Source organism: Aythya fuligula, chromosome 1 (genome assembly GCF_009819795.1).
Source record: "Aythya fuligula isolate bAytFul2 chromosome 1, bAytFul2.pri, whole genome shotgun sequence".
NCBI lineage: Eukaryota > Metazoa > Chordata > Aves > Anseriformes > Anatidae > Aythya > Aythya fuligula.
Genome location: NC_045559.1, coordinates 176971272 through 176995913, shown reverse-complemented (window position 1 = coordinate 176995913; position 24642 = coordinate 176971272). Strand labels below are relative to the sequence as shown.

Here is a 24642-nt window from a genome sequence, read left to right as displayed (position 1 = left end):
GAGGAGGGGGGAGAAAGGAAAGAACTGGGACGTTCATGTTCTTAAAGGAGAACTCTACTCTAAGATTTCTTTTGTTTGGAAAGGAAATTGAGTGCTTTTAGGGATGCCCGATCTCCTAACATACATTCCTAACAAATAATGTTCGCGGGAGACATCACAGCATTAGGGAGTTTGGTTTCTTGTCTTAAAGAGAACCTAAACAAGCGAGGGACAACTGAGGCTACTTAAACCACCTCTGCCAAGGAAAAGTGTACTCATTGCAGTGCTTCCTTGGCATCCTATACAGTTCTACCAGAGTCTACTTAAAACCTGGAGATTTCCATTTGTTGTAAACACATTTAGAGATGTGGTATGGAAAGCAAACATAAGAGCAACTACAGAAAATGCTTCTATTAAAAGACTACAGGTACGTACCACTGGCTGTTTGGTTATGTCCACCAGGTCTTTAATGTTGTAATACTGATGTTTCTCAAAGGCAGAAAAGAGCATGTCCAGCACTTGTTGTTTATCAGCCCGAGCCCGTTTCCCATCTTCTTTCTTTTTCTTCTCGTATTCAATCTACCAATTAGATACAAAACATGTTTTAAAGACATTCATATGGAAAGCTGTGTAATTCTTAGTGCTGAACATTAAGACATAAAAAAAACTATAATAAAACATTGTTCAATGACTCAGTGCTTTTCATCTAAATTTTTTTTTCTTTTGAGCACTCAAATGTTCTTTTATGAACACAGACTAAGCATTTTGTCCTCAGTACAATGAGCCTTTCAGATATGTATCTCTGCTTTAAGCAGTAAAAAAAAACAACAAGGATAACAAAAAAAGCAGAAACAGAGCCTGCAAGATGTGCCCAAACCTGAAGAGAGAATTCATATTAATACAGGAATCTGAACTGAGCTGCTGTTTTCACTCTGTTGATATCACAGAGTAATAATAAACAACCTGCAAGACCAGGAAAATCCAGAGACCAACACGGCTGCATCCATGACCGCAGCAATCACCTGCTCAGAGCACGCTCCGACGGCCCCTAGCCATTGCCTCATCTGTTCCAGAAATGGCACTCGAGACAACCACTCCGTCCAGGTAACAACAACCTTCTCCAAGTAACAGCACACTTCTAGGAATCGGCTGGGAACTCTTCAGGAGAAATGTGACTAACACGCACAAACTTACTGTTTGTTGTCCAAAAAGAGAACTCTGAGCAAGCACGGGCCCCTCACTGCCAAAGATCATCCTATTTCAGGATGTGTATGAAAAAATATATAACTGTGATAATCTGTGTAAGATTTATTTTGCAGAAAAAAAAAAGGTTTTTGCAGAAACTTTTATCCCTGCCAGTCTCCAAAAATGCCTCCTGCATTTCACCAAACCCATCATCAAAAGCATGACTTGCACAGACCAGCACAGGCCAAACCAACCCCAACCACCGAGTGCAAAATGTACCTGTCCCATCCACCCCTCGACACCCCTAATAACCCCCAAACTCCATGGAAATGACAAATATGTCCCAGAATGTAATATATTTAATGTCATCAGCAGGTGCTTGCAGACAAACTGCATGGCTGGCTGCAAACCAGCGTGACGCAGCAGAACAGATCCAGGCACTGGATAAAGACCTGGCTGCCAGCAGGGTCATTTTATACAGGAGTCATCCTGCCTCTTGTGTCTCCAACCTGATCCTCAAGGAAGACCTTCAGAGAAGGCGGCTAAAAATGAAAATTTAAGGTTTTACTGGATACTAGAAATCGTATTTTTGATGAGAGACATCAGTTTTATGGCCTGTGTTTCACAGCCAGCTAACTCCCTCCTGCTCTCCGAGTGATAATATCCTGCCTCTTGGTATCTGTCTCAAGAGGCTCAGGACTATCACCACCTTTGCCCTTGCTCACAGGTCTCTGGCCAGCCAAATTTCCTTTCAAATTCTGGAGCAGATGTCATCACTAAATCGAATGCAGAGCAATGGTTCCCAACCTGTAACTTGAAGGTTGTTTCTTCTGCTTAAAACTTGGGGGTGGGCTCGGGCATCCAAATATTTATCTGCTTTTCCAGTTTTATGCCAGTGCTACGAAGGATGCAGCATCTCTGCTCAAATCCAGTTCATTTTCATCCACTGATACATTTTGGGGCAATTATTTAAATTATTTAGCCTCTTCATTAAAAAAAAAAAAAGCCATTCAAAACAGTAATAGTTTTGTAGTGATAGTAAACTGCAGCATCAAATAAAACAGCTTTCGTAACATCATCTCGCTTGGCATGATCTGTAACAGAGCTGCTACACCACAGAAACTGGAGTAGGAACATAAATCTAGGACATCGGTCTTGCTATAAATAACAGTTTGTCAAAACATTTGCTTCTTCTCAAAGTCCAGCAGACAAATCATTCGGGCCCTCTGCTGACCTTGGAAAGATTTTAATTATAAGCTTTGGAAACCGTGTTGTGGATTCAATTTCTTTCTTCTGCTGGTGTCGTCTCACAACAGAGGGTAGTGCCAAGCAGACTGCGTCTCGCTGCAAATGCAGGAAGCAAAACTGCAGAGATGCTGAAATGTACCTAAAAAGTCTACTCGGTTTAGATGTTTTAAAACTACAAGCCTAAAAAAAGAGTCAGGATCCATTAATATATTAGAAAATAATTATACGACTTATAAAATGACAATGTTTTTGTGGCTGGAAGGCTGAATTCTTTACCAGGAACTCAGGGTTGCCCAGAGAGGCTGTGGGGGCTCCTCCTGGGAGAGCGGCACAAGGCGCCTGCACGGGGTCCTGGGCACCCAGGCAAGCCCCGGGCTTCTCCTTATTCCCCCTTAATTTATACCTGGTTCAAGTCAGAATTTCCTAAGATACATTTGGATCTATGATGTGTTTTTCCTGCCAGAGAAACCAGCTCTCCACAGTCCTGACTCAGTGCAGAAATGTAGCGACGTGCCACTCGAACGTGTGTGGGTACTGAGGGCAATAAAGCATGCAGACTTCAGGACATGCATTTTTAATTTATTTTAGTACGACAGTTGTCCCTTTGGTCTTGAAAAATACATGAATGTCACATCCCAGGCTACAGTCTAAAGTTTATACTCCAGGCTAGCGCTGAAAAGGGGCTGTTTGTGATCAGAACCCCATCACAATGTCTAGCCTGGGAGCCGTATCTCCATCCACAGCAACCATTTGGGTTTCTATTTTTTAGTGGCATTTGTATTTGAAATCCATTTCTTTGCTTTGTAAGCGGGAGAGAGCCAATGGCAAAACCCATTGTAACGTAGGTAATGAGACTGAAATTGCTTCCTAATGAGTAAGATCACCATGAAATATGGCAGCAGCAGCATTTTCCATGGAATGAGACCAAGACGGAGAAAATACCTGGCAAGCACAAAGTTGCAGGCAGTGCCGTGTTATATTATGTTCTCAGAAGAAAATCAGTAAACAGCAGCGACCCAAATATTGCTGAAAATACACTAATCTAGCTGGGTACACCAAATATTTTTTGTTCCTCTTCAAAAACTGGTCCAGATTCTTTCCCTTTGGTAGTTCACAGTCAAGCACAGGATCCGCTGTTCCGTAGGGTGTATTGTGTGTTTCCTTCCACATCCGAAGGAAAGGAAGAGCTACACCTTTATGAGATCCTCTTCAAAAACCGAGACGCTGACACTGTATCCTCCTGGCAGCAGACTTTTCTGAACAGTCTCTTCAATCAACCGCAACGGGCTTTCCTGAGCCTGACTTTTCAATCTTCCTTGACTGAGGCATCCACGTATTTTCCAGTTTTTCTGTGCAGCTGCTGATCAGGTCACGGCTGGCAGCAGTAAACAACACTCTGCTGAGCTGTCAATAGAGCACTACTACATCTGAGAGGCTGGTGTTATGGGGACATCACAAGGTTTTGGAGATAGCCACGTGCTAACGTTTTACAGGAGGAAGAGCTGGATCATCCAGCTTTAACTACGTGCCAGAAAAGGGCTGATACTTCAAAGGTCAAGTTCAGGAGATGGTAGGAGAGATGAAGGCATTTCTGTTTGCGGTGTTTGACTGAGTTCTGGGTCCCTGCAAACACTTGAGGACATTTTTCAGTCTAAAGACCTCTGAATTTGTTTCTGAGGTTAGTGCCTTCTCTCTGACTGCACAGTACAGCAGCTGAAAGATGTGTGAGAGACGCAGCCCGTTACAGGCTGCATGAGTCTGCTGCAAGAGCAGCTGTTAGGTCTGTCCTCCCCAACCCTTCTGTGATTTTCTACCTCCCTCCAAAAAAAATCAAAACCAAAATGAGTAAGAAGAAGAAAACCAGAAACTAATTGCAACCTCCTCAAGTAGGAAGCTCAAGCTGAAGGGATGGAAGAAACCAATCTCATCCCTTTCTGGTTTCTGGTTTGTTTTTAAGGAGAAAGAACAAGAGCCAGGCTCTGAGGTTATTTGTTCTGTACATGGCAGAGCTATGGGAATAGCAGGTAAGTTACAGGGGCAAAGAGGAAAGCTACTGTGACTCTCAAGACTACCTCTAAAAGCAATACAAAAAATCCACAGGGCTGTTCATACCTCTCCAAATGAGACAGGGAAAATGTGCCTAGCTAGCAACCAGCTACAACTCTCTCCATGTGGAGGAAAAAAAATAATCCTTATAAAATTGGTGCTTCCTACGCACGGGGAAAAAGTAACAATAAGGAAATTCTCAAAACTGTCTCCGCTGATGTTAGGTCTCTGACAGGATTATCTCACGATTGGGTATTAAATCCTAATTATATGAATAAAAGTCTCCAGTAAAATAACACAAAGTGGTATTTCGAACTGAAGCACAATCTTTTTTTTTTGCTAGTAAGCTACTGCTCAGCATTCTTCTTTCTCTGTTATTTTAGTGGCTCAGCAAACCCTCCCCAGTAGGTAGGAGCTTCTATTTTACATCCTCTGGATTATCTGAAGTAAATCAAAGAGAAGTGTTTGCATTTTTTATAAGAACGCAACGTGAATATTCTAAAATTCTTCACTTTTAATGTATAAAAACAACTCGCACACAAAACTGGTTGTCAACCCCCTCCTTGGCTGCAAACAAGTTATTTGCAACTGGTGTCTCAGTCGTCTGTGTTTTAATTAGCAACACTGGCGTTTACCTCCAGCTTCAGCAACAGCTCCCACTGTTGTCTAGAAACACTGAGTGCATTGTGAAGTGTGTTTTAAAAAAACATGGTTATGTGTTGCTGTTTTCTTCTTTTGTCTTGTACTCACGCTGCTCCGAGCAAGTTACAATGCATCCTTTCATTTTTTTTTCCCCTTTCTGTTTTCTGTGTAAACAAGATGTTTTATGCAGCAGGTTTAAAACACTTCCTGAGAGCCACATTACAGAATACATGTGCACCGTGAACTAATTAGATTTATTTAAAACTGCGTAGATTTTAAATTTAAAGAGCATTAAAATACGCTTTGATTTCAAGGACGAACCATTTTAAAACAAGCTGTCAAATGGAGAAGTTGCTAGCTTATCCCTGCAAGACTTCATAGAGAAATCAATTTCTCTTTGTTTACCTTCGCAGTATGTTGCTAAGCTTGCTGAAAAGCTGCCAAAATTGCCTTCTTGAAGGTATCATTAATAGGGAAGCTTATGCATTACACTTCTTTGGTAGACAGATAGCACAAAGATAGAGAAGGCCTGGTAAGTGAGACCAAATATATAGTTTCATCTGAAGACATCTCAAGGAAGTTTTAAAAGGTCTTAAATTCATTTCATTCTTTTTTTTTTTTAACTAAGGAATTACCTGATAATCGTTGAAACCATTTTTCTTTTGCTCTGTTGACTGAATATCAGAGGTTTCAGCTCTATGCAAGGCAACGGCAACCCCATCATGCGAGGCTTTCTTGCTTTATCTGCAAAAGCATCATGCTCACATGCTCTCAGCTGATGGGGGACTTCACCCACCTGGCTGTGAGCTGGAGAAGCCCCACAGCAGGCTATGAGCAATGCAGGAGACTCCCCGAGTGTGTTGAGGATAACTTCCTGGCCCAGGTATGAGACAACCCAACGGGAGGAGAAGCGTCACTGGGCCTGGTGCTCACCAGTGGGGATGAACTCATTGAAGAGGTTTAGCCTGGAGGCAGTCGGGGCTGCAGTGAGGGTGGTGAGGCCCTGGCACAGGTTGCCCAGAGGAGCTGTGGCTGCCCCATCCCTGGAGGTGCTCAAGGCCAGGCTGGATGGGGCTTTGGGCAACCTGGGCTGGTGGGAGGTGTCCCTGCCCATGGCAGGGGGCTGGATCTCGATGATCTTTAAGGTCCCTTCCAACCCAAACCATTCTGTGATTCCACGATTCTGTGATTCCTCATCTACAAGTATTTTTTTTTCCTTCTTCCTTCCATTTGTATGTTAATTTAGGAGTACACAGAGCAGTCACACTTAAGCCCTATCTAATATTCTATCACCTCTCTCTTGAGGAAATTTTACCTGTTTCTTACTATAGTAGATGCTCACTCTCTCCTCAGAAACACCCAGGAAGATAACCAAACGCATCAGCATGTACAGCAGTTTGGACATTTTTCCTGTTTTTCTTGTGAGAAGTCTTGTCCCGAACAGGTCTGTCATATAATTACAAGCAATGCACTAAGTGTAAGAACTACCTGCTGTTGAAACCACCAGAAAGATGTAATGAAGAGGTTTAAAAAGTCCATGGACTTGTTCTCCCAGTCTTATATCCTTTGAGTCATCTAAGCTGAACCTTAATAAAAGACTTAATGAAAAGAAAAATGTGGTAGGAAGTAGTCCCGCCTGGGTCTTCAGAGTCAAGGCAAGGCCAAGAATGATTCAAGTGAATGTCCCATTAGACTCTTCCCATCAGAACATCTTTAAGGCAGATAGGAAAACCAAACCAGTGATGGATATGGAGAGGGACAGCTATGTAACTGCTAAGAACATTACAATTAGTACACCAGGGCATCATAACTTTTTAAGAGGCCTGGTTACATCCCAGTTATATTGCCTGAATTATCCACAAGACTTACATTTCTGTAACAATACCACCAAAGCTGTTTGAAACCGGCAGGAAGATTTGAAGACTGACTACAGGGTGAAGTTATACGGTTGTATATACACCAGTGTGACTATTTTGATTAAATGTCATTCCCTTAGCTGGAATAGCTTTATTGCTCTGATCATCTCCGTATAGATCAGACTTTGTACAGCAACTACTATAAAACAGTCCCATGAGAGAAAAATGATTATTTTGGGTTCTGTAGATATGCCTTTCAGAATAATGCTTAAATATCACCCAGTATATTATCATTTGTTTTATGTAAATAAAATCTTAATAAAAAGTGTAAAAGTTTAAATGACTAACACACTGACTCATTTTTGGTATGACTTAACATTCCTCACATTCAACACTAACAGTGATTATACATGCATACATACAAATTACTCAAAGAGGATCTTTAAGAAAAAGGACATTATAGTTTGTATGTACATCAACTGATCTGGAACAGCAGCGTGGGTGTAATATTGACAAAGCTAATGATGCAAATAACACGTACTATGAAGGTATGAAACTGTGAAAAATTATCAGCTGTTATTCTTTCCTACTCATGCCAGTTCCTGCAGAGGACTAGAAAATAAAGATTCAAGCCTTTTGCCCACCTCCATGTGATATTTTATTTGGCTCAAAGGAGTGCTTCCACGTCTTATAGCACAAAGCAAGAATTGCCTTTTATCCCCAAACTTTAAAATTACATTTCAAAGAAAAAAAAAAAAAAAGAAAAAAAAAAGACTAGAGGAAGAAAGCAGTAAAGACATTAGAAAAGGTTTGGGTAAAGGCAGTCTATCCTCTACCAGGTAACAAGAGAGGGTGTGTGGGTCTTGAAGGAGAAAGAAGATACCCAGAAGAAAAACAATGAGAGAAAACAGATAACATGGAAGATTTCCAAAGACTTTGTCCTACTGTAAGCAAAAGCCTGGACTGCCAATAGCAGCACCATGATTTGGGAGTCCTGAGCCAGACACCTCCTGGCTAGAAGAAGGGCAAATATTCAAAGCTACTTACATTATATTGATGATTAGCCACGGGTTTGTAATTGGTGGTTACTGCTTTGTCCAGCTGCTGTGATAGCCTTACAGGTTTAGAAGATTCTTCTATCTGTAATCTTCAAAAGAAAAGAAGAATAGAATTAATAAAAATCTTCAGACAAGCACACACTCAAAATGAATTCCCCAAATCTGCAAGTATGAACCATCCCTTATCGAAGGCGAGCTGCAAACAAATAATAAGGCAAAATAAAAGAACGCTTCTGATTTTTTTCCTACTCCTTTTGCTTGAGGACACTGTGGATTATTAGGACACTAGATGTTACTGAAGATACTGAAAACCAAGCAGTTGTGAAGGGAAGATACTAAAAGCTGTGTCTGAACACAGACTTCAAAAGCCTCACATTCACATGGAAACAAAGCCCTTGTATATAGAAATTATCAAAACCAAAGCAAATGAACCCCAAATCAGCTTACTTGGCTGAGAATTGAAAAAGCTTTCAATTTACCTCTGCTGACAGCCAGACAACAGCAAAATCAGACTCCATGATCTTCTCTCAGATATTTTAATGTAAAAATAAAGATTTCCGTGACCTTTCTTTTGGCACTCTAATATAGCATCAGAGCACAAATAACTATTTGAAAAGCACTTTTACAAACATGAAGACAGAGAAATCCACCCAGTTTCAAAACAATGTGCAATCAAGTCTCAAAGAAACAGCTGACAAAAGGTGACCTTTAGTCCTGTTTGGACTATAAGAAGCAGAGAGGTTGAACAGATTTTGTTAAGTTCATCTCTTTGTAACTTAAAGATTACTTAGGATGGTTTTGAAAAAGAAAAATTTTTGAAAAATCTTTGCAAACTCGTCATCTGTTCTATAGATTTAATTAGCCTTAATGGACCATTGCCTTGTACTCTAGATTTCTGAATCAGCAGAAGGTACATCAATGCCTTCTTCTGCCCAAACGTAGCATGTTTCTTCTAAGCTTGAAGTAAAATCAATCTGAAGGTAAATGACTGGGTTTACTACTGCTGTAGGAAATAAAGGTAGAAGTTTTTATCACAAGAGTTTATCATCTGGCCTTCAATCTAACTAAATGATTTTAAAGATTTTATTGACCTCATTGCCAAAGGTCTCCTGAACTCTAAGCTTTCAGAAAGAAGCACAGACATTACAGGAAAGCTAAATCAATATTGTCCAAATTTTTTTTCTCCATGTCCTCATCTCCAGATTTTTTCTTTGTGGTCTCAATAAATATATATATATACATACTTAATTATTATTACTTATTATTGTAAAAGCCTGGTTATATGACGTGTCTTTTTAAAAAATCTTCTCTTGCAGTTATCTTTTTTCCAATTTTTGTTACACGGGGAGTTTTTCTGTTCTCCCTCTCCCTCCTATCTTTTACCTCACTTCTCCTGTCTCTGTCTTTTCCTTCAGTGTAGGAAGCAGAGATACATTTCCTGCTAAATCTTTTTACAGATATTGCTTCTGTTCACGAGACAGGGGCTCCTGGAGAAGAATTACACATCTAAATGTCCCATCACCTGACTGCAAAGGACTAATGGTGGTAACCCACCATTAAGCCTCCAAAATAACCTTCTCCAGACATCCTAGCATCCTTCTTTTTCTCTAATAGCTTTCATTTCTCTTCTGTTTTTCCTCCCTGCCCTTTTCCAAAGTTCCAGGGTAGCCTCTGAAACAGGAGAGGAGAAGGGGAGCATCAGGAGCATCAGGATGGCCACCTTGAGGATTAAGCCACAAACTTTATTTATACATTTTTTACAAGATTTTCCGTATTAGCAATTAGGAACACCTACATAATGCTTTAAAGTTTCTGGTAGGACATTTAGTAGGCCCAACAACCAGCCATCCCCTACTTTCCTTCACACCCCAGTGCCACTCGAAGGCTCACACAAAACCAAAGAGCTAGGCCGTGACTGCTGAAGGCCCCAGCCTGGAAACTCGTCTCTCCTTTTCATTTTTAGGCCACTGCACCACCTTCACGTGGCCCAGAATTTTATATTTGTGTGGCGATGTTGTTGCAGAGCCCTTCTCACTACAACACAGATAAGAGACAAAACAGACTCACGACACTGAAGTCCACCAGAAAGTCTCCTTCATGCTCTCAGGAAGCACGTGGCTTAGGAGGGTGGCACTTTTCCATGATTAAATCCCCCTTTCATAGGGTTTTATATTCATTCCTCTTAACAGGGTCACCGTCCAATATCCGCCATTTCCTCAGGAAAGCAGCCAGAGAATATTAGCCCTTCCATAACGAAATGCCAGAAGACTGCAAGTATGGACTGAACACGTTTCCTTAGAAGAAAATGCTTTATAATGGTAGTGTCAACCCCCCTCTAACTTCTTAATAAATTAGATATTTAAGCATGCAAACAACGGAGAGCTCTTTAGCCTAGAGCCTGTAATGAGAGCTTCACACCGCCGAATGCTAAAGGGCTCTCCCTGTTCTGGCATTTGAAAATTACACCACAGGAAATTTCATCAGTGAAGCTTCCATAAATTAATTTTTTTTTCCTACTTTTTTTTTTTTTTTGCATAGAACACCAGCAATTTATCTCTTCACATTTTTCACTTAGGAGGACTTGCTGCACAGGAAGCACATTTCAGTGTTTTTATTTTAACCTGCAAACTGCTAATTTGCAAAATGTAGAAAACCAAAAGTGTCGAACTAGTATATCTCTGAGAGGCCTCCAAAGGCTTGTTGGCAGTTAAGTTACACATAACATGTACAGTTCCCCAGAACACAGCAGAGAAAGTAGAGGAAAACTTCTGGCCTTCTGAGGAAACAGGCTGCAAGCCTACCGAGTGATAAAATGGTTATCTAAGTTTGTGAAATGACAGAAAAATTCACAAAGATGGCCACGTACCAACTAACAAATATATCTACATCTCACGTCTGCCATCTCAAGTGGAAGTTTCAGAGATATCGGTGTTAGATTTCAAAATTTCTTGCATTTGTGCCAATGGTTTTCAAATTTTAATCCAAAGATCTCAGCCCATCTTCAGGAAGCTGGCCAACACTACGGTGCTGCCTTTTCTTCCTCTTCCCACCTGACAAACTGCTGTGGTGAAAAGCAAGAGCACATCACATCCCTGGGATCACTTCTTAATGCCAGCAATTACAGCAGTTGCCACATGCCACTATGGAAATATAAATGGGAAGCATGGTGACTCACGAGGCAAACCTTTTTATTAATATGCATTTATTCTACCCATGCACGCTGCTCTTCGTCTCCCTGATGGCTGCCCTTCTCATTTCATTTCTGAAGTGCTCACAATCTCCTGGAGGATGACAGAGCCTCACATTGCCTTCTTTCTGCCAGATTTCCGGGCTGAATATGGTCACAAATTACCAAATTGTTGGCGTGTTGAAGCGCTGAAATTTGCTTAGTGCATTGCGGGGTAAAAACAAATACCCTGCAATCGCTTTATCCAGGCAATGTGTTGGTAGAGATGCTCTTTGTGGTGAAAATGTGGTGTGGGGGGGTTCAAAACTATGACATCATTTTCCCATTTTCAAAAAGTAGTAGGTCTGGGTGAATATAATTGGTTTTTGTTTTAATTTGTATAGCTGTTGTTTGAAGAAAGTTAAGGAAACATATATATTCACATATTCTAATAATTACACAAATTTATAACAAAAGCTGTGAATTACACATTAGTTTTGCCTTTCAGACTGCTGTTTTAATATGTAACAGATAACACTACTTCAGAGTGCTCATTTCCTAAACAGAATTTTAAAAAACAACATTAAACCAAAAATATTATGAAGCATTTTAGACAGGGTGTTCTCAGAGTGGATCTGCTGAATCTTAATTGAAGCTGTTGGTAGGAATAAAAAAAAAAAAATCGATAGACTTTCTGAGTCACTGGTGGCACTGATTTAAAGGAGCAGGGGCTTTTTACCTATTACTCTTGATTATGATTTGCATGCGTGCGAGAGTTAAAAGCCTTAGCCGTGGAGCAGAACTACACACAACTCTCCGAGGACTTAAATTTTCCACATGGCTCTTGTTGCACTAGCTAACACCATAACTCATGCTAGTATCTGGCCTAAAAAAAATAAAAAATAAAAAGAGAATGCAGATCTTTTTTTCTAAAACTGCCAATAAATTAACGATACAGCAGCCACCAGCTTGCACACTGTGGCTTTTCTCTTCCACCCCCACAATCAAATATAGCTCTTCTGCCCTGAAATCCAGCAAGTAAGCAGCATGGCATCAAATTCACCACAGTCATTTCCCAGCAAAATACATTTTATACCGCAACTCTGATTTGTCATTGTGACTAGAGTTGAATAAAGGGAAAAATATTCAAGCAGGCTGGAAATAATTGTATAGGAGTTGTCAACATGCAGCAGACTCTCTGGGGAAGACAGATGAAGGCAATATCTACATTTGTATGAAGAGATGCTTACTGGCTTTTAAATGCACGAATCTTTCAGCATCAAGAAAATAAAACACAGATAAGCCTTAAAGTAAACCTTTAGAATATATGATTTCCTCTGATTAATCTTCTGTCACACAACAAATGTTTCAGAGATTAGAAACAGGTATTAATCAGAAGCATTGCTAGCGTTTGAATTCTTGACATTTCTAAAGAAATTGTTGTGAGGATGGGACCGAAAAGTTTCTATACCTTTTTGGGCTTGCTTTTATTTATACAGGGCACTAGCAAGGAAGGAGCCAACCTTACTGTACTTTATTGTACCTTATTGTACCAATTTTGTACTCGAACAAGACACAGGCAGCTGCATTACATGAGCTTCACAATACCTGAAAAAGGCAACCAAGGTTTTCTCTTTGCCTTCATACTTTGCTAAGCACCCCAAACGTGACAGAGGTAGCTGTGTCCTGCAACATCATGTAGAAAACAAGCTAAGAAGTTAAATATATGTGTAATAATAATAATATAGCTTCCCACAAGCTTGTCTTGTGTTTATGTGGACCACACCTTGCTTAGGTTCAGGTAGCACCTTTTCTGACTTTTCTTCCAAGGAGGAGTAAATTGCACGAGAGTCAATGGCAGAGAAGAGACAAATATTCCTAAGAGATGCTGAAATTTCACAAAGTTTTTGTACTTCTGTGGGAATTAAGGAAACTCATCACTCTGTGGGGCTCATCCTCCTGATACACGGCAGCACCCAACCACCAGCAGCAGCACCAGAAACCACCAGAATGACTTCATTTGCAGAAACGCACGCGAGCAGACCAGAACGACGACAACCTGTTGCCACGCGAAGCCATCTGTCATTTATTCTGAAAGCTAACAACTAGCGAGATGCAAATTCAGCACGTCTCGTCTCGCTGCAAGCAGAAAAATCCTCTCGTCCCCTGTTACATGGAAGCAGGTGACTGCAGCCCGCTGTGTAGCTCTGTCTATCCTTCTCTTTCAGACACAGCGCACACACCAAGTCAAGGCAACGTGAGCCCAGCCCCGGGTGTAAGGAACAGACAGAGACAAGGATGAGCTGAATGGAAGTGGCGTTATGAAGTGCATTTGCCAGCATTAAGTACTGAAACATTTCAGATTATTAGCACGGTACATGATTTGTAACTAATTTGAAGTCCTGAAGTCTTGGCATTTCAAGAAGAGTGCTGCGATTATTTTACGTTCAGGAAACCTGTAAGGTTTTTCTGAAGTTGTCATCTCCAAGGATGTATGCTGAAGGCTGAGCAATGAATCATTTGAACGTAAGATATTTTCAGGCCTAATATTGAGACAGGCACCACAGTCATCACTGAGACTCCAATTCTTCGCATCTTTCTCCAGCACAGAACACAAGATGATATGAATGACAATTTGTCAAGAAGTAGCCATTTCTTATATGGCTTGGGTTTTGTTTTGATAAAATTGAAATAATTGATTAAAACCAATAACCTCCCATTTTTTCCTCTGAGTTTAGTATTGCAAAGGATTGAAAACCTTTTGGGCTGAGGTTGTGAAGATAAATAATGCAAGGATAAAGTAAGACAGCCTTTAGCATTCTAGGCATGATACAATGCAATAACCTTCCCTAGTGTTTGATGCTCAACTTCAAACACTTTAAGCGATGCCCTAACGCAACCAGCAGGAAGAAAATGCTTGGCATCCTGGATATCTGAAATCAAGCTCACATATGTCTCTTGTATTCTTCTGGAGGATACTGACGGAGATGGGCTCTGGTGGTTGCTGGTCCATACTGGGGATGTGGTAGAGGCTTATCATCTGAGGCTAAGCTTAAGAAGGAATCCTAACTCACAGCTATCTTTCCTGAAATATGACTGTTAATGAAGGTTAATGAAGGTTGTAAGTGGCTGCTGTCTCCAACCATTTTGTTTGTTGCTTCCTCCCTTCGCTTATTATCCCTCTTTGGGATAATAAGGACCCTTTTCAGATGCTCTCTCCATCCACATGCCTTCCTGATGACCCTTCAGCCCTGTAAAACACTCTGTGCCCTCCCTGTCCTCCCTGGAGGGCCTGGTTCAAGCCAGCATGGACCTTGAGCCACGTGAAAAGCCCCTTCCACAGCTGTCACGCATGCTGTGCATCAACGGGAAGGCCTGTCGCAGTCAGTCATACTTACTGCAAAGAAATGAACACTTTCTTATTATGATTCACATATGCTGGAAGGGCAGAGAAGTCTGCGGCTTGGTAATTGCTGTAAATGTCAAGATTTTGCAGTCCTCTCTATACCACAATCATCACAGTCAATCATTTAGTGCCCAGAAGGGAAACAAAACCTTTTTTATTGGTTTATTACCATACTTTCAACATTTTCTTATTAATACACACACCACAAATGTCTCTGTCCAGTCTTCAGCCTGATACAAATCCCAGCAGAAGTGAGAAAAGCATATTCAAGAACAAACAAAAGCAGAACCACAAGGGGTGGTCTTCTCTGAGGCTTAAACCAGGGCACAGGTGCATCCCTGCAAGCACCATTGCGTGCATACAAATTTGTTTGCAATTCAGCTTAAATTCTAAGGAGGTAAAGCTGCAGGACACAATGCATTTCTGTACTGGGTTGTTATGTTTGTCACTCGCTCCAGCAACAAAAAGGTCTAAAAACTAGGCTGAAGTAAAAGCAGCGTGCTTTTGTGTTGCCCAGCGCACGCAGGCAACCTCAAGCAGTGACGTGAGACGAGGCAGAAAACTGGCAGGGTGACAAGGTGTGCCGGGAAGAAGGAATTAGGCAACACGTCGGAAGAAATCAGAGTGAAGGTGGGATTTGGGACATTAGAAATTTCTGAATTCCTTTAGAAAGGATGACATACAATTTTAACTTCATACATATCCGAACACATAGATTTCACAGTCATTCCTACTAAAAAAAAAAAAAAAAGGTAACTATTCAACACCACTTCTTCCTCTTTTGTGCTATGAGACAATGGCCACCAGCTGCATTGCACTACCCTGCCCTTCCCATCAGGGGCAGCTGCCCATCTGCCCCACCTACAGCAGGAGAAAGGCAAGGCTGAGTTCATTTTTAACCACCCCCAGCCCACCCTTTTCCCTCCATCAACCTTTCCCACTGATGTGTTCTGCACCACAAAGTCCCCTTCCCCCTCTGCCACCCCTCGAGGAGGCCTCTGAAGGCCAGGAGAGGTGACCCGAGGGGCCCTGCCCTGGTAGCTGCACCAGGCCCTGTGCCTCAGGCCCATCCGACCCTGGATTTCCACTGACACGAATAAACAACCTGTCTGAAAGCGTGTGTGCCTGTAATGGAAACAAGCACCTCTAAATCACTTACTGTTTTAAGAAAAACTTCAACCTGAAGAGTTTCCTGGGTATCATAAAGCAACTGATTCCAGCATTAGACCTGGATGTCTGAGGAGATAAGAGGAAAACACTGACTTCCTGCTGTAAAAACCAAGACAAAATAGATCTATAAAAACGAATTTACCTTCAGGTATTTATCTATTTTAAAGGCAGAAATGGCCATTATATTCATGAAATGATAATCTAAATTTTTCTCTGTTGTACTGCTGACTGAAGAGTATCTAGTGATAGTTCATGCTCATTATGTCAATTTTGCTATGCTACATCATTTTTAGAAAAACGTCCTGTCATGATTCAATAAAAAAATGAAAATGATGAAGAATCGCCATATGCTTGTGCCTTTTTATTGTGTTTTTTAAAGATAGTCTCCTTTCCCACTTCCATTTTCAAATGTAGTTTCCTTTCCCGATCCCATTTTCCTCAGTCCCCAAATTTCTTCATAACAAAGGGTGGTTTTGTTAAACACTACGTAGACTCAGAGTTTAGAAGATGAAATTTAAATTCTTAACTATTAGTTATTTCTAAAATTTAAAAAGTAAGAAAAAATCCATAGTCTGAAAAATCATAAATAGTTTTCTTGCCCAAACTAATCTGTTTTCACTTGCTGCTTGGAAAACTGTGGTAGTAAGTAATAGGGACTTGCAAATCCAGTCAACAAAAAGCTACACATTTCTTGCCAGTGTGCTGGGATGGAGCTAATTTTCTTCATAACGGCTTGTATGGTGCTGTGGTTTAGCTCTGTGGCCAAAACAAAGCTGATAACACACCCGTGTTTTAGTCCTTGCACTGCACCCGGGTATCCCTGCTTCTCACCCTCTGGTGTGCAAGAGATCAGGAGGGGACAAAGCAAGGCAGATGACCCTAACTATTCAGAAAGATATTCCAGGCCATACAACATCATGTTCAGCAATAAAAAAGGGAAAAGTGGGGTTTTAGGTAGGTTAACCTTTTTCTCAGGAACTGGCTGGGCATCGGTCTACTGGTGGGAGGTGATGCGTTATCACTTTTGCCTTGTTTTGTTTTCTTTCTCTCTTCTTCCACTTATCCTTTGGTTATTAAACATTTTCTACCTCATCCCATGAGTTTTCTTGCTTTTACTCTTTCTTTCCCCTTCCCCCATCCCACCAAGGATGAACGGCTCTCTGGTGCTTAGCTGCTACCAGGGTTAGCCCCCAACCTGGTGTCTGCAGCTCCAGAATTGCTGTTTCATTTCGCTATGGGCAACGGGAAAGAATAATTTTAGGAAGGAGTCTTTTAGACAGAAGAGCCATGTCTTTACTAAATCCTAAAAAGCCTAAGACTAAAATTATTGGTAAAAAGGTAGATGGTTTACAAGCTCAGTCAAGTCGCTCTGCAATTCTTTGACGAAATTGCTCAGATATCCGAAGAAAAGCTATAATGAAAGAGACAGACTGTTGGCTAAGAGTCCCCAAATGAAAAAAAATATATGTATAAAATCTACAGCATCTCTGCTACCTCTCCTCTTCCAGTGACAACAGGAACAGCGCTCCCCTTCGCTCAGCAATGTCTTCAGGGAGCTGCAGCTGCCAGCGCTCTGCCTCCAGCTAGGCACTTCCATCCCTAAAATGCCACTTACCAGATACCTCGTCACTCCCCCTGTAGCTCTGCAAACAGCCACAGCATCTGGCTCCATTGGGGATCTTCCAGTTAAAATTTACTGTAAACAATTTAACAGTTTGTGGCAAGCTGGGAAGCATTTGGATTACTGCCCTAGAAAACCTCGCTGCCTCCAAACACTTCAGGTTTTCCCCTGCCTCTTCCTTCCTTAGCCTGCAGACCTAAAAATGCCAGATAAGCGGATTGTCTTTTTGAGGACATCCACTCACTTCTGCTAAAATAGACTTGGATACAGTCAGCAAGGGGCTGCTGCAAAGGGCACTGAAATGAAGCTGCTCCAAGGAAGCACTTTGCGTGCATGTGTATAAATGTGCCCATGACTACATCGTGCCGTTGGTAGCTGAAAAGGTAAACCTGCACAGTTCATCACTGTTCAATAGCTTAATCCTATGCTCATACTAAGCTGCTGAATTAACCCACCCAACACTTTGCAGGAAGCAAAGATACCCAGTTGTTGAGCTGTGAAAACACCCTTAAAAGCAAAATCAGCATTAGGTTAAAAGACGAGGTGCGTATTCTCAGCAAGCCTAGGAATCCTCCGCTATAAATGAGCAACCACACAAAGGGAGAGAAACCCATCCTTCTCCTTAGTCCATGTGAAAAAGCAGTCTTGCTTATCCTCTAATGGGAAAAACTACTTACCAGTTTCTGGTGCTAGCCGCCAAAAAGAAACGAAGCACAGCAAACCAAAGAGCAGACTGAAAGACGCATCAGTTTAAGCAGAGGAGATTTTTTCTTAAATTTGATCGTCATTCTTTCAGCCAACTGTATGTCCATTGCCAACTGTACAGCACTCTGCCGCTGTGCTCTATTTGTTCAAATGGCTTAATTACATTTTACCTCCTCCTCTTTTGCAAGGCCGGCACTTCCCCAGCTCCCTCTCCTACTACACTGCCCACCTCCGCTTGCAAGCCGCTGCTGTGCCATTCCTCGCCTGTCCTTTGCCTGGGGACCGTGTTCCCACGAGCCGAGCAAGGGGACATGTTCTGCTCTCTGGGTTACGTGAAGGAAGCTTTTACACCAGCCCTGCATCGTTCAACCCAGCTTCAATCACCTTCCTGGAGGTCTGCTCTTTGAAATCTTGCTGCAGAGGGCAAATGTTAGTGTTATTTTCTTTTAAAAAGTAAATAAATAAAAACTTTGGGTTTTGCGCAGCATCTTTGAGGCATATAGCGCTCATCACAGCCACAGCTGTACCGACCCTAGCCCTGTTACAAGATCTCCCAAAGATTTTGAAAATACCTTCAGGATGTGGAAGCTCTGGCTCAAGACTTCAGCTTCAAGCTCTGCTGCAACTCTCAAAGTTATTTTAAAAAAGCTTTCCAATGCTTTTTTTTTTTCTTAAAAAACGCCCCGATGACCAGAAGGCACAACAAAGAAACGGCTAGGTTTTCTGGCAACTGAGCACAGAAGCATAAGACAAAATTCTGAATTTCAATAATATAACTTTTAAAACTAACTTTGCCTTTGTTTTTGGGGAAAAAAAAAAAAAAAAAAAAAAAACATGAGCTTGGTAGCTCAGAATATTATATTTTGAACACTCCCTAGGGAGCTTATTTGTTAAGAAATAAACTTAGCTCCATGCTCTAGTCAGCTCTGCTACATCAGTATTCTCCTCTTAATTAGAGACTTTCAGAAGAGTGTCTGTTATTTGTGAATACACTGAAACTCACCCAGACTTTGTGAAGCTGTACCTATTCTGTTATTAAATAAAAAAACCTAACAGATTTGATTACAGATTCATCTGGCATGACAAATTCCAAAACCGGTTAATGGCTGAGGCACAAATGTTGTCTAGCTTCCCTAATAGGAAGCTGTATAATTGGGTTTGTCCCTAAGATCTGTGTGAAAGCAGACTCTATGCAAGGATAATTCAGTTGAGTAAATCCTCCACAGAAGAAAAAAAAAAAAAAGAAAGAAAGAAAGAAAGAAAAAAAGGACAAAAAAGTCAAGAAAGAAGCTTCAGAACCGTTGTATTTTAGAGTGCCCTGCATAATTTTTCCTAATTACACCTACAGCTGCAGTTCAAAATATATACGTATACAAAAAGAGATGCTTTGTGGAAGTTTCATTTGTTTGCCACAAAACTGTATGGAATCAAATCTAGCAATCAGTAATGCAAGCATGAAATATAATAAGCTGTAATACTATTATTTGTGAGAATAAGAATTCCTCAATTTTTAATTCAGAATGCAAATCCGTATCAAATGGCAGCCTAAAGCAGCGCATCTTAGAAATGCTAATTGATGTGTAACTTCATAAAAAGTATCTTGGGATTCGAGATACTGAGACATTTAACACCAACATGAAGAGCATCCTGTATTAAATAATACACTGTCTGTAGAGGTTACACGGCAGTAAATTTTATCAAAATGTTTTGTGAGCTCAAAGTGACGTGAATTCCTCTTTCCAGTGGCATACATTACATATTTTTATGAACAATCACTATATATCCCATACACTTGCCACTTAACAAAATGATCATTTTTATTTTCCCAATTCATTATGTCCCCTGCTACGTTCCTTTCTTTTTATACAATGCCATCAGCTTAAAGCACTCGTTCCTCCTGGATTAATTACTGGCTTTGTACGCAAATAAAGTTAAGAGCATCTCTAGGAGAACAGGGAAAGCAAAGCACCTTTGGCCAAAGTTGTTATGTTTGACAGCTTTGGAGCTGGTGGACAGTGCTGAAATTGCGTGGGAGATGAAATTTTAAATTCTAGCCCGAAGTCCAGAGGAGCTAAGGATGCTCTAGAGGAAAGAACTGGAAAACAGAATCGCTTAAAAGAAAGAAACAGCTGCAACAAACATTTAATTCTGAAAATGCAGAAAATAGCTTTAAAAGCCCAACAAGTTTCTTCCAATTAGATCTTTTCGTACTGTACTATTTCTGCAATACTTCTCAGAGTACCTGCTCTACTCCACCACCATCCTTTAATTGTATTAACTACGCGGGATTTTGGAGGCTTCTTACATCTTTCAGTGCTGAAGGGAATGGAAAATAAATCACCTATTTATTTATTTATCATGTACTGCTTTCCCAGCTGTATTGCTTACAACATCTGTATCTAGAGCTGCAAACACTTTGTATTTGTGGTGAGTGGGGAATAGAGAAAGCTGTCTCTGCCAGCCTGCTTCTTTAAGCTACACCCAGGATCAAGACTTCTATGGCAGTTCATCATTTCAGCCTAAGTAGTTCCTGCTTTAGAGGTCACAGGATCTGTCTGAGCTGCAGGAAATAGATCCTATACACTGCATTATTTTCTGTACTTGCCTTAGCAAAAACAGAACACAAAGAGCTTTTAGGGTCATGGAATAATTTTGGAAAATCCTCCATTGCAAAGGAAAGGGGAAACTTCTTATTTTTACTATAGAAAAAACACCAAACTTATGTGAAATGCTGTTATAATTAATTTAAAATTTCTCTCCACAAATTAAGGAAATAATTTGCCATCACTTCTTCTCAAGTGCAAATTCTATTAATGGCTGCATGAAAATTAAATCTGAAAAAGCGACTGGCAATCCACAGCTTTAAGCAGAAAAGAGTAAGGAAATAGAGTAAGAAAACGCCAAATTACGAAGAACACACTTGTAAATTTAAATAACATACCTTTACAATGGGTATTTTCGCATGCAACACCCAGCGTAACACAGAAAAGAAACACCTTAGTGCCATGAAACGCAAACGACCTGAAATGGGACTTTTCTCTCTTTGCACATGTTCCGCGACAGACGGTACCAGAGCGGTATTTGCTGCAAATGAGTTGGGATCAGTTCTCGAAACTGAACTCCATCGATGAACAGATTGCACCATCTGCTTCTACTAATATACATTAGAGAATGTGTATTTTCCATAGCTGCTTATTTACTCTCTAATCAGAAGTCTGCGAGATAAATAGGTAGAGCCTGGCTACGGAATAGCTGCGAAACATTATCATTTGTGGATGTCAGGGGTGCACACAAAAAGCAGTTAGGTTATGTGAAAGCTGTGCAATGAAGTAATGAGAGGAAATTAGGCAAAAAGATAAAAATAAATTAAGAAACACGCTGGGATACTACCCATTATTGCACTGATGAGAGAACTACAAGTGCAAGAAGCATAGATGTAATAAAGTTTTAACCAATAACATGTAGGGAAAAAAAAAGAAGAGAAATAATTTCCCAACTGAAGCATAAGTAGAGCTGGCTGGAAATGTGAATTTTCATTACATGATTTTTGTGTTTTCAAGAAAAAAAAAATCTTGAATCAGGAGGTAAGCCAACATTTAAAGTTTTCATGGAACAGAAATCCTTCAAAATTTTGTTTTGGAAACCCAAACATGATGTTCCCAAAACAAAATATGCTTTCCCAGTATCCACGGCAGCTGCCGACTGAAATTAATGCCATTCCTGTCGTTTCACAAGTGTCATTTCCGTGTCTTGCTGTGGTGACAAAAGCGACAAAAAGCGGGTTAGGTTCCAGCCTGGCCCCTCCAAAGGCTTCCACGGAGACTTGGCCCCAGCACGGTGACTTGTCCCCACCGCAGGAGCTGCGCAGGGATGCCAGAGCCCAGCGGTCCCAGGGCAGCTGGCCAGATCGTTTCAGAAACCTCGATGCCTGCTGCAGAAAGCAGGCTGATGTGTTGGTTAAGTGCTCACCTGATCCGCCAGCTTTGCAAAAATGCATCTGAGTTAAACACCTGAGAGGCCAGGGTGAGATTTCTAGGTTATTATTCTGTGTGTTCTCGGTAGTGGGGATGATAGGCCAGGAAGATTAATTAATACAACAGTATTTCATTAAGAACGGCAATTTTCTTTGTAAAGGCAGTGAAGAAAAAAAAAATAATCCACTTTTAGGAATTCTTAAATATGAAGTCTTAAAGGTATGGAAGAAGTGGTGTAAGAGCAAGCAGAGTAGACTAGGACTGTTCAGGCCTGGAGAAGAGACAAATGAGAGGGGACAACAGTATAGAGGGCTGTTAAACACTGGGACAACTCATGATCATGTAGTTAAAGTGAGCACAAATCCACCTCGGTGCCTCCTCTGTAGCTCCAGCACAGCTCCACGCGGGTCTGTAAGCAGCAGCTGACGAGCTGGACGTGCTACGTGCTCACTCCGGCTACACAAAGCTGGCAGTCCAGAAAGAGAAAGCCTAAGACGATGTGATTTCTTCTCACTCACTTGAAATGACAGGCCTGAGAAATGTTAATTACTGGGCCAGTAATCAAGTGTCATAAACAGCCACAGTAGAGTAGGAAAAAAAAAAAAAGAATTGAATGTCATTCCAAATGTGTGGCGGATTTAATTAGCTGCTGCTCGGAGGTATCTCAACAGAAGCACGGGATCTAATACACGGATACAAAGGCCTAGATTGTTGCAGTCCTATGGCTGGAAATAAATCTGAGAGTGACGTTGAAAGGAAGCCTTTGTGAGCTGGGAAAGCATTATTCTGGAAGCGTGGCTCTTGACTTGGGAGTCTTAGAGGGAAGAATCTCAGAAGACACAGATGGACAAAGGGGAAAAAAAAAAAGAAGAAAAAAAAGATGAATCTGGTTTTGCTTGAAGCTTGGAAATGCTTGTGCCACAGAGCTGCTGGTAAGACATGCAGAGGAACGCCATCATTTCACTCTTCAAATCTGGTCTGGTCGGCTTCTTTGTGTATCTATTTCCCCAGCTGAAAAGGCAGCACAAAATCAACCACCTAAAACGCGATGCCTTTCCTGACCCCCGAACACAGCCGTACGATACAGAGCATTAACAACCCCCACTGGGCCATGCCCTGACTAAGTGAATAGACAGATACCACTCTGGAATAACAAGCAGGCTAAAGAATTCAGCCAAAACCAAGTAGAAGGATAAAAACATGAAATATTTTTTTTCCTGCCTGCCAATGAAACTGTAAAGGAATGAAATTACCTGCTCAGGGCGTACATCCATGTCAACACTGGGTATTTACACTCTGATATGACAAAGAACTAAAAGTTTAAAACAAAACTTTAAGAATTACTACATTTAGGTAGGAGAAAGCAACGTGCTTGTAACCAGATCAATGCCTCAAGCAGGGAACCCTGTGTATCTGTCCAGACACCCGCGTGGCTTCTCACCGGGAATCTCCTCAGGACAGGAGCCTCATGAAGAATGAAAATGCAGTCAGAAGATGCTGCAGAAGACTAGGAGTTCAAGAAGAGCATTTTTAAATAGCCAAGAAACAATGCTGCAAATAAAAAAAAAAAAAGGTAATTTCTTCTAAAAGGAGTAACGGCGCAATATGGAGGAGAAAAGATAACCAACAAATAGAGAAAGGGGCCAACAGGCAGCAGTTGTAGGATATTAATCCTCTGCACTTCACGTGGGAGATTGGGGAGATCAGACAGATTTTTTGTGTTGTACTAGGGGCTCTTAGGAGAAACACATCCACTTGGAGGTAGAGACACTGAAGCTGCTGCTGCCCTTTATTCTCCACCCAGAAGTCAAAATGCAGCATGCTGGAGGCTTTCTTAATGAGGAACGGGAATGGTTGATGGCATCAAATATTCCTTTCTTGCAATCTTGTTTATTTAAAAAAAAAAGAATATATATATATATATATATATATATATATATATATATACAGCTTCATTTTCCGTGGGGATCACCTACTAGCTGCTTGTTTTGAGTCATTTACTTTGACAGTTTTTCCAAAAGGCTCCTTTCTGCTGCAGGCAGGAGCTATGCCTGAACGGGAGGGATTCTCTTGTCAGCTGGGTTTTGTATAGCTAAAGCCTGACTTTTCTTTCCCTTTTTTTATTAATACTGCCATGAAGTGCAAATACCTCTCCATCATGCCAAACCTTCAGGATGGTTTTTTTTTCTTTAACTTAGGAAACATTCTGAACGAAACCAAACATTTACTTTTTTTTAAAGTCGGAAAGATGTCTATTATTTGGATGAAACCCACTAATTTCTCCTAATAGAGGGCAATAAGGAAGCGTGTGCTAACTGCCTGCTCCCCAAGAGCTCTGATCAGATAACTGTTTTCAGCCTTAATTCCTCTCGCTGGGGTCTTTCAATTCGTACTCAAAACTGAAAACAAAGCCAGGTTCAATCTGTTTGCTTCAGACAGTAGCCGAGTCCAGGGCAATTGCTTGTGTTTGAAGTGATCAATGAAGAGAAAAGACATTATCTGTCAAGCCAGTGTGAGAAGCCGGATTATCTGAAGAGCACTCGGGTGACAAAGCAATGCTCAGTCATTCTGCGTTGCAGCACGGGT

At 41.0% G+C, this 24642-nt stretch overlaps 1 protein-coding gene across 2 annotated transcripts in view; it reads right to left on the bottom strand.

The window, feature by feature from the left end:
• Positions 1-24642, bottom strand: part of GTF2F2 (general transcription factor IIF subunit 2) — an 85557-nt gene that overhangs the window by 6212 nt on the left and 54703 nt on the right. For both annotated transcript variants that reach the window (XM_032197203.1, XM_032197212.1), the window contains exons 7-8: positions 8004-8103; positions 415-558 (exon numbers count right to left, since the gene is read on the bottom strand). In XM_032197203.1, coding sequence (XP_032053094.1) covers positions 415-558; positions 8004-8103 — 244 coding nt within the window. The remainder of the gene's footprint in view (positions 1-414; positions 559-8003; positions 8104-24642) is intronic.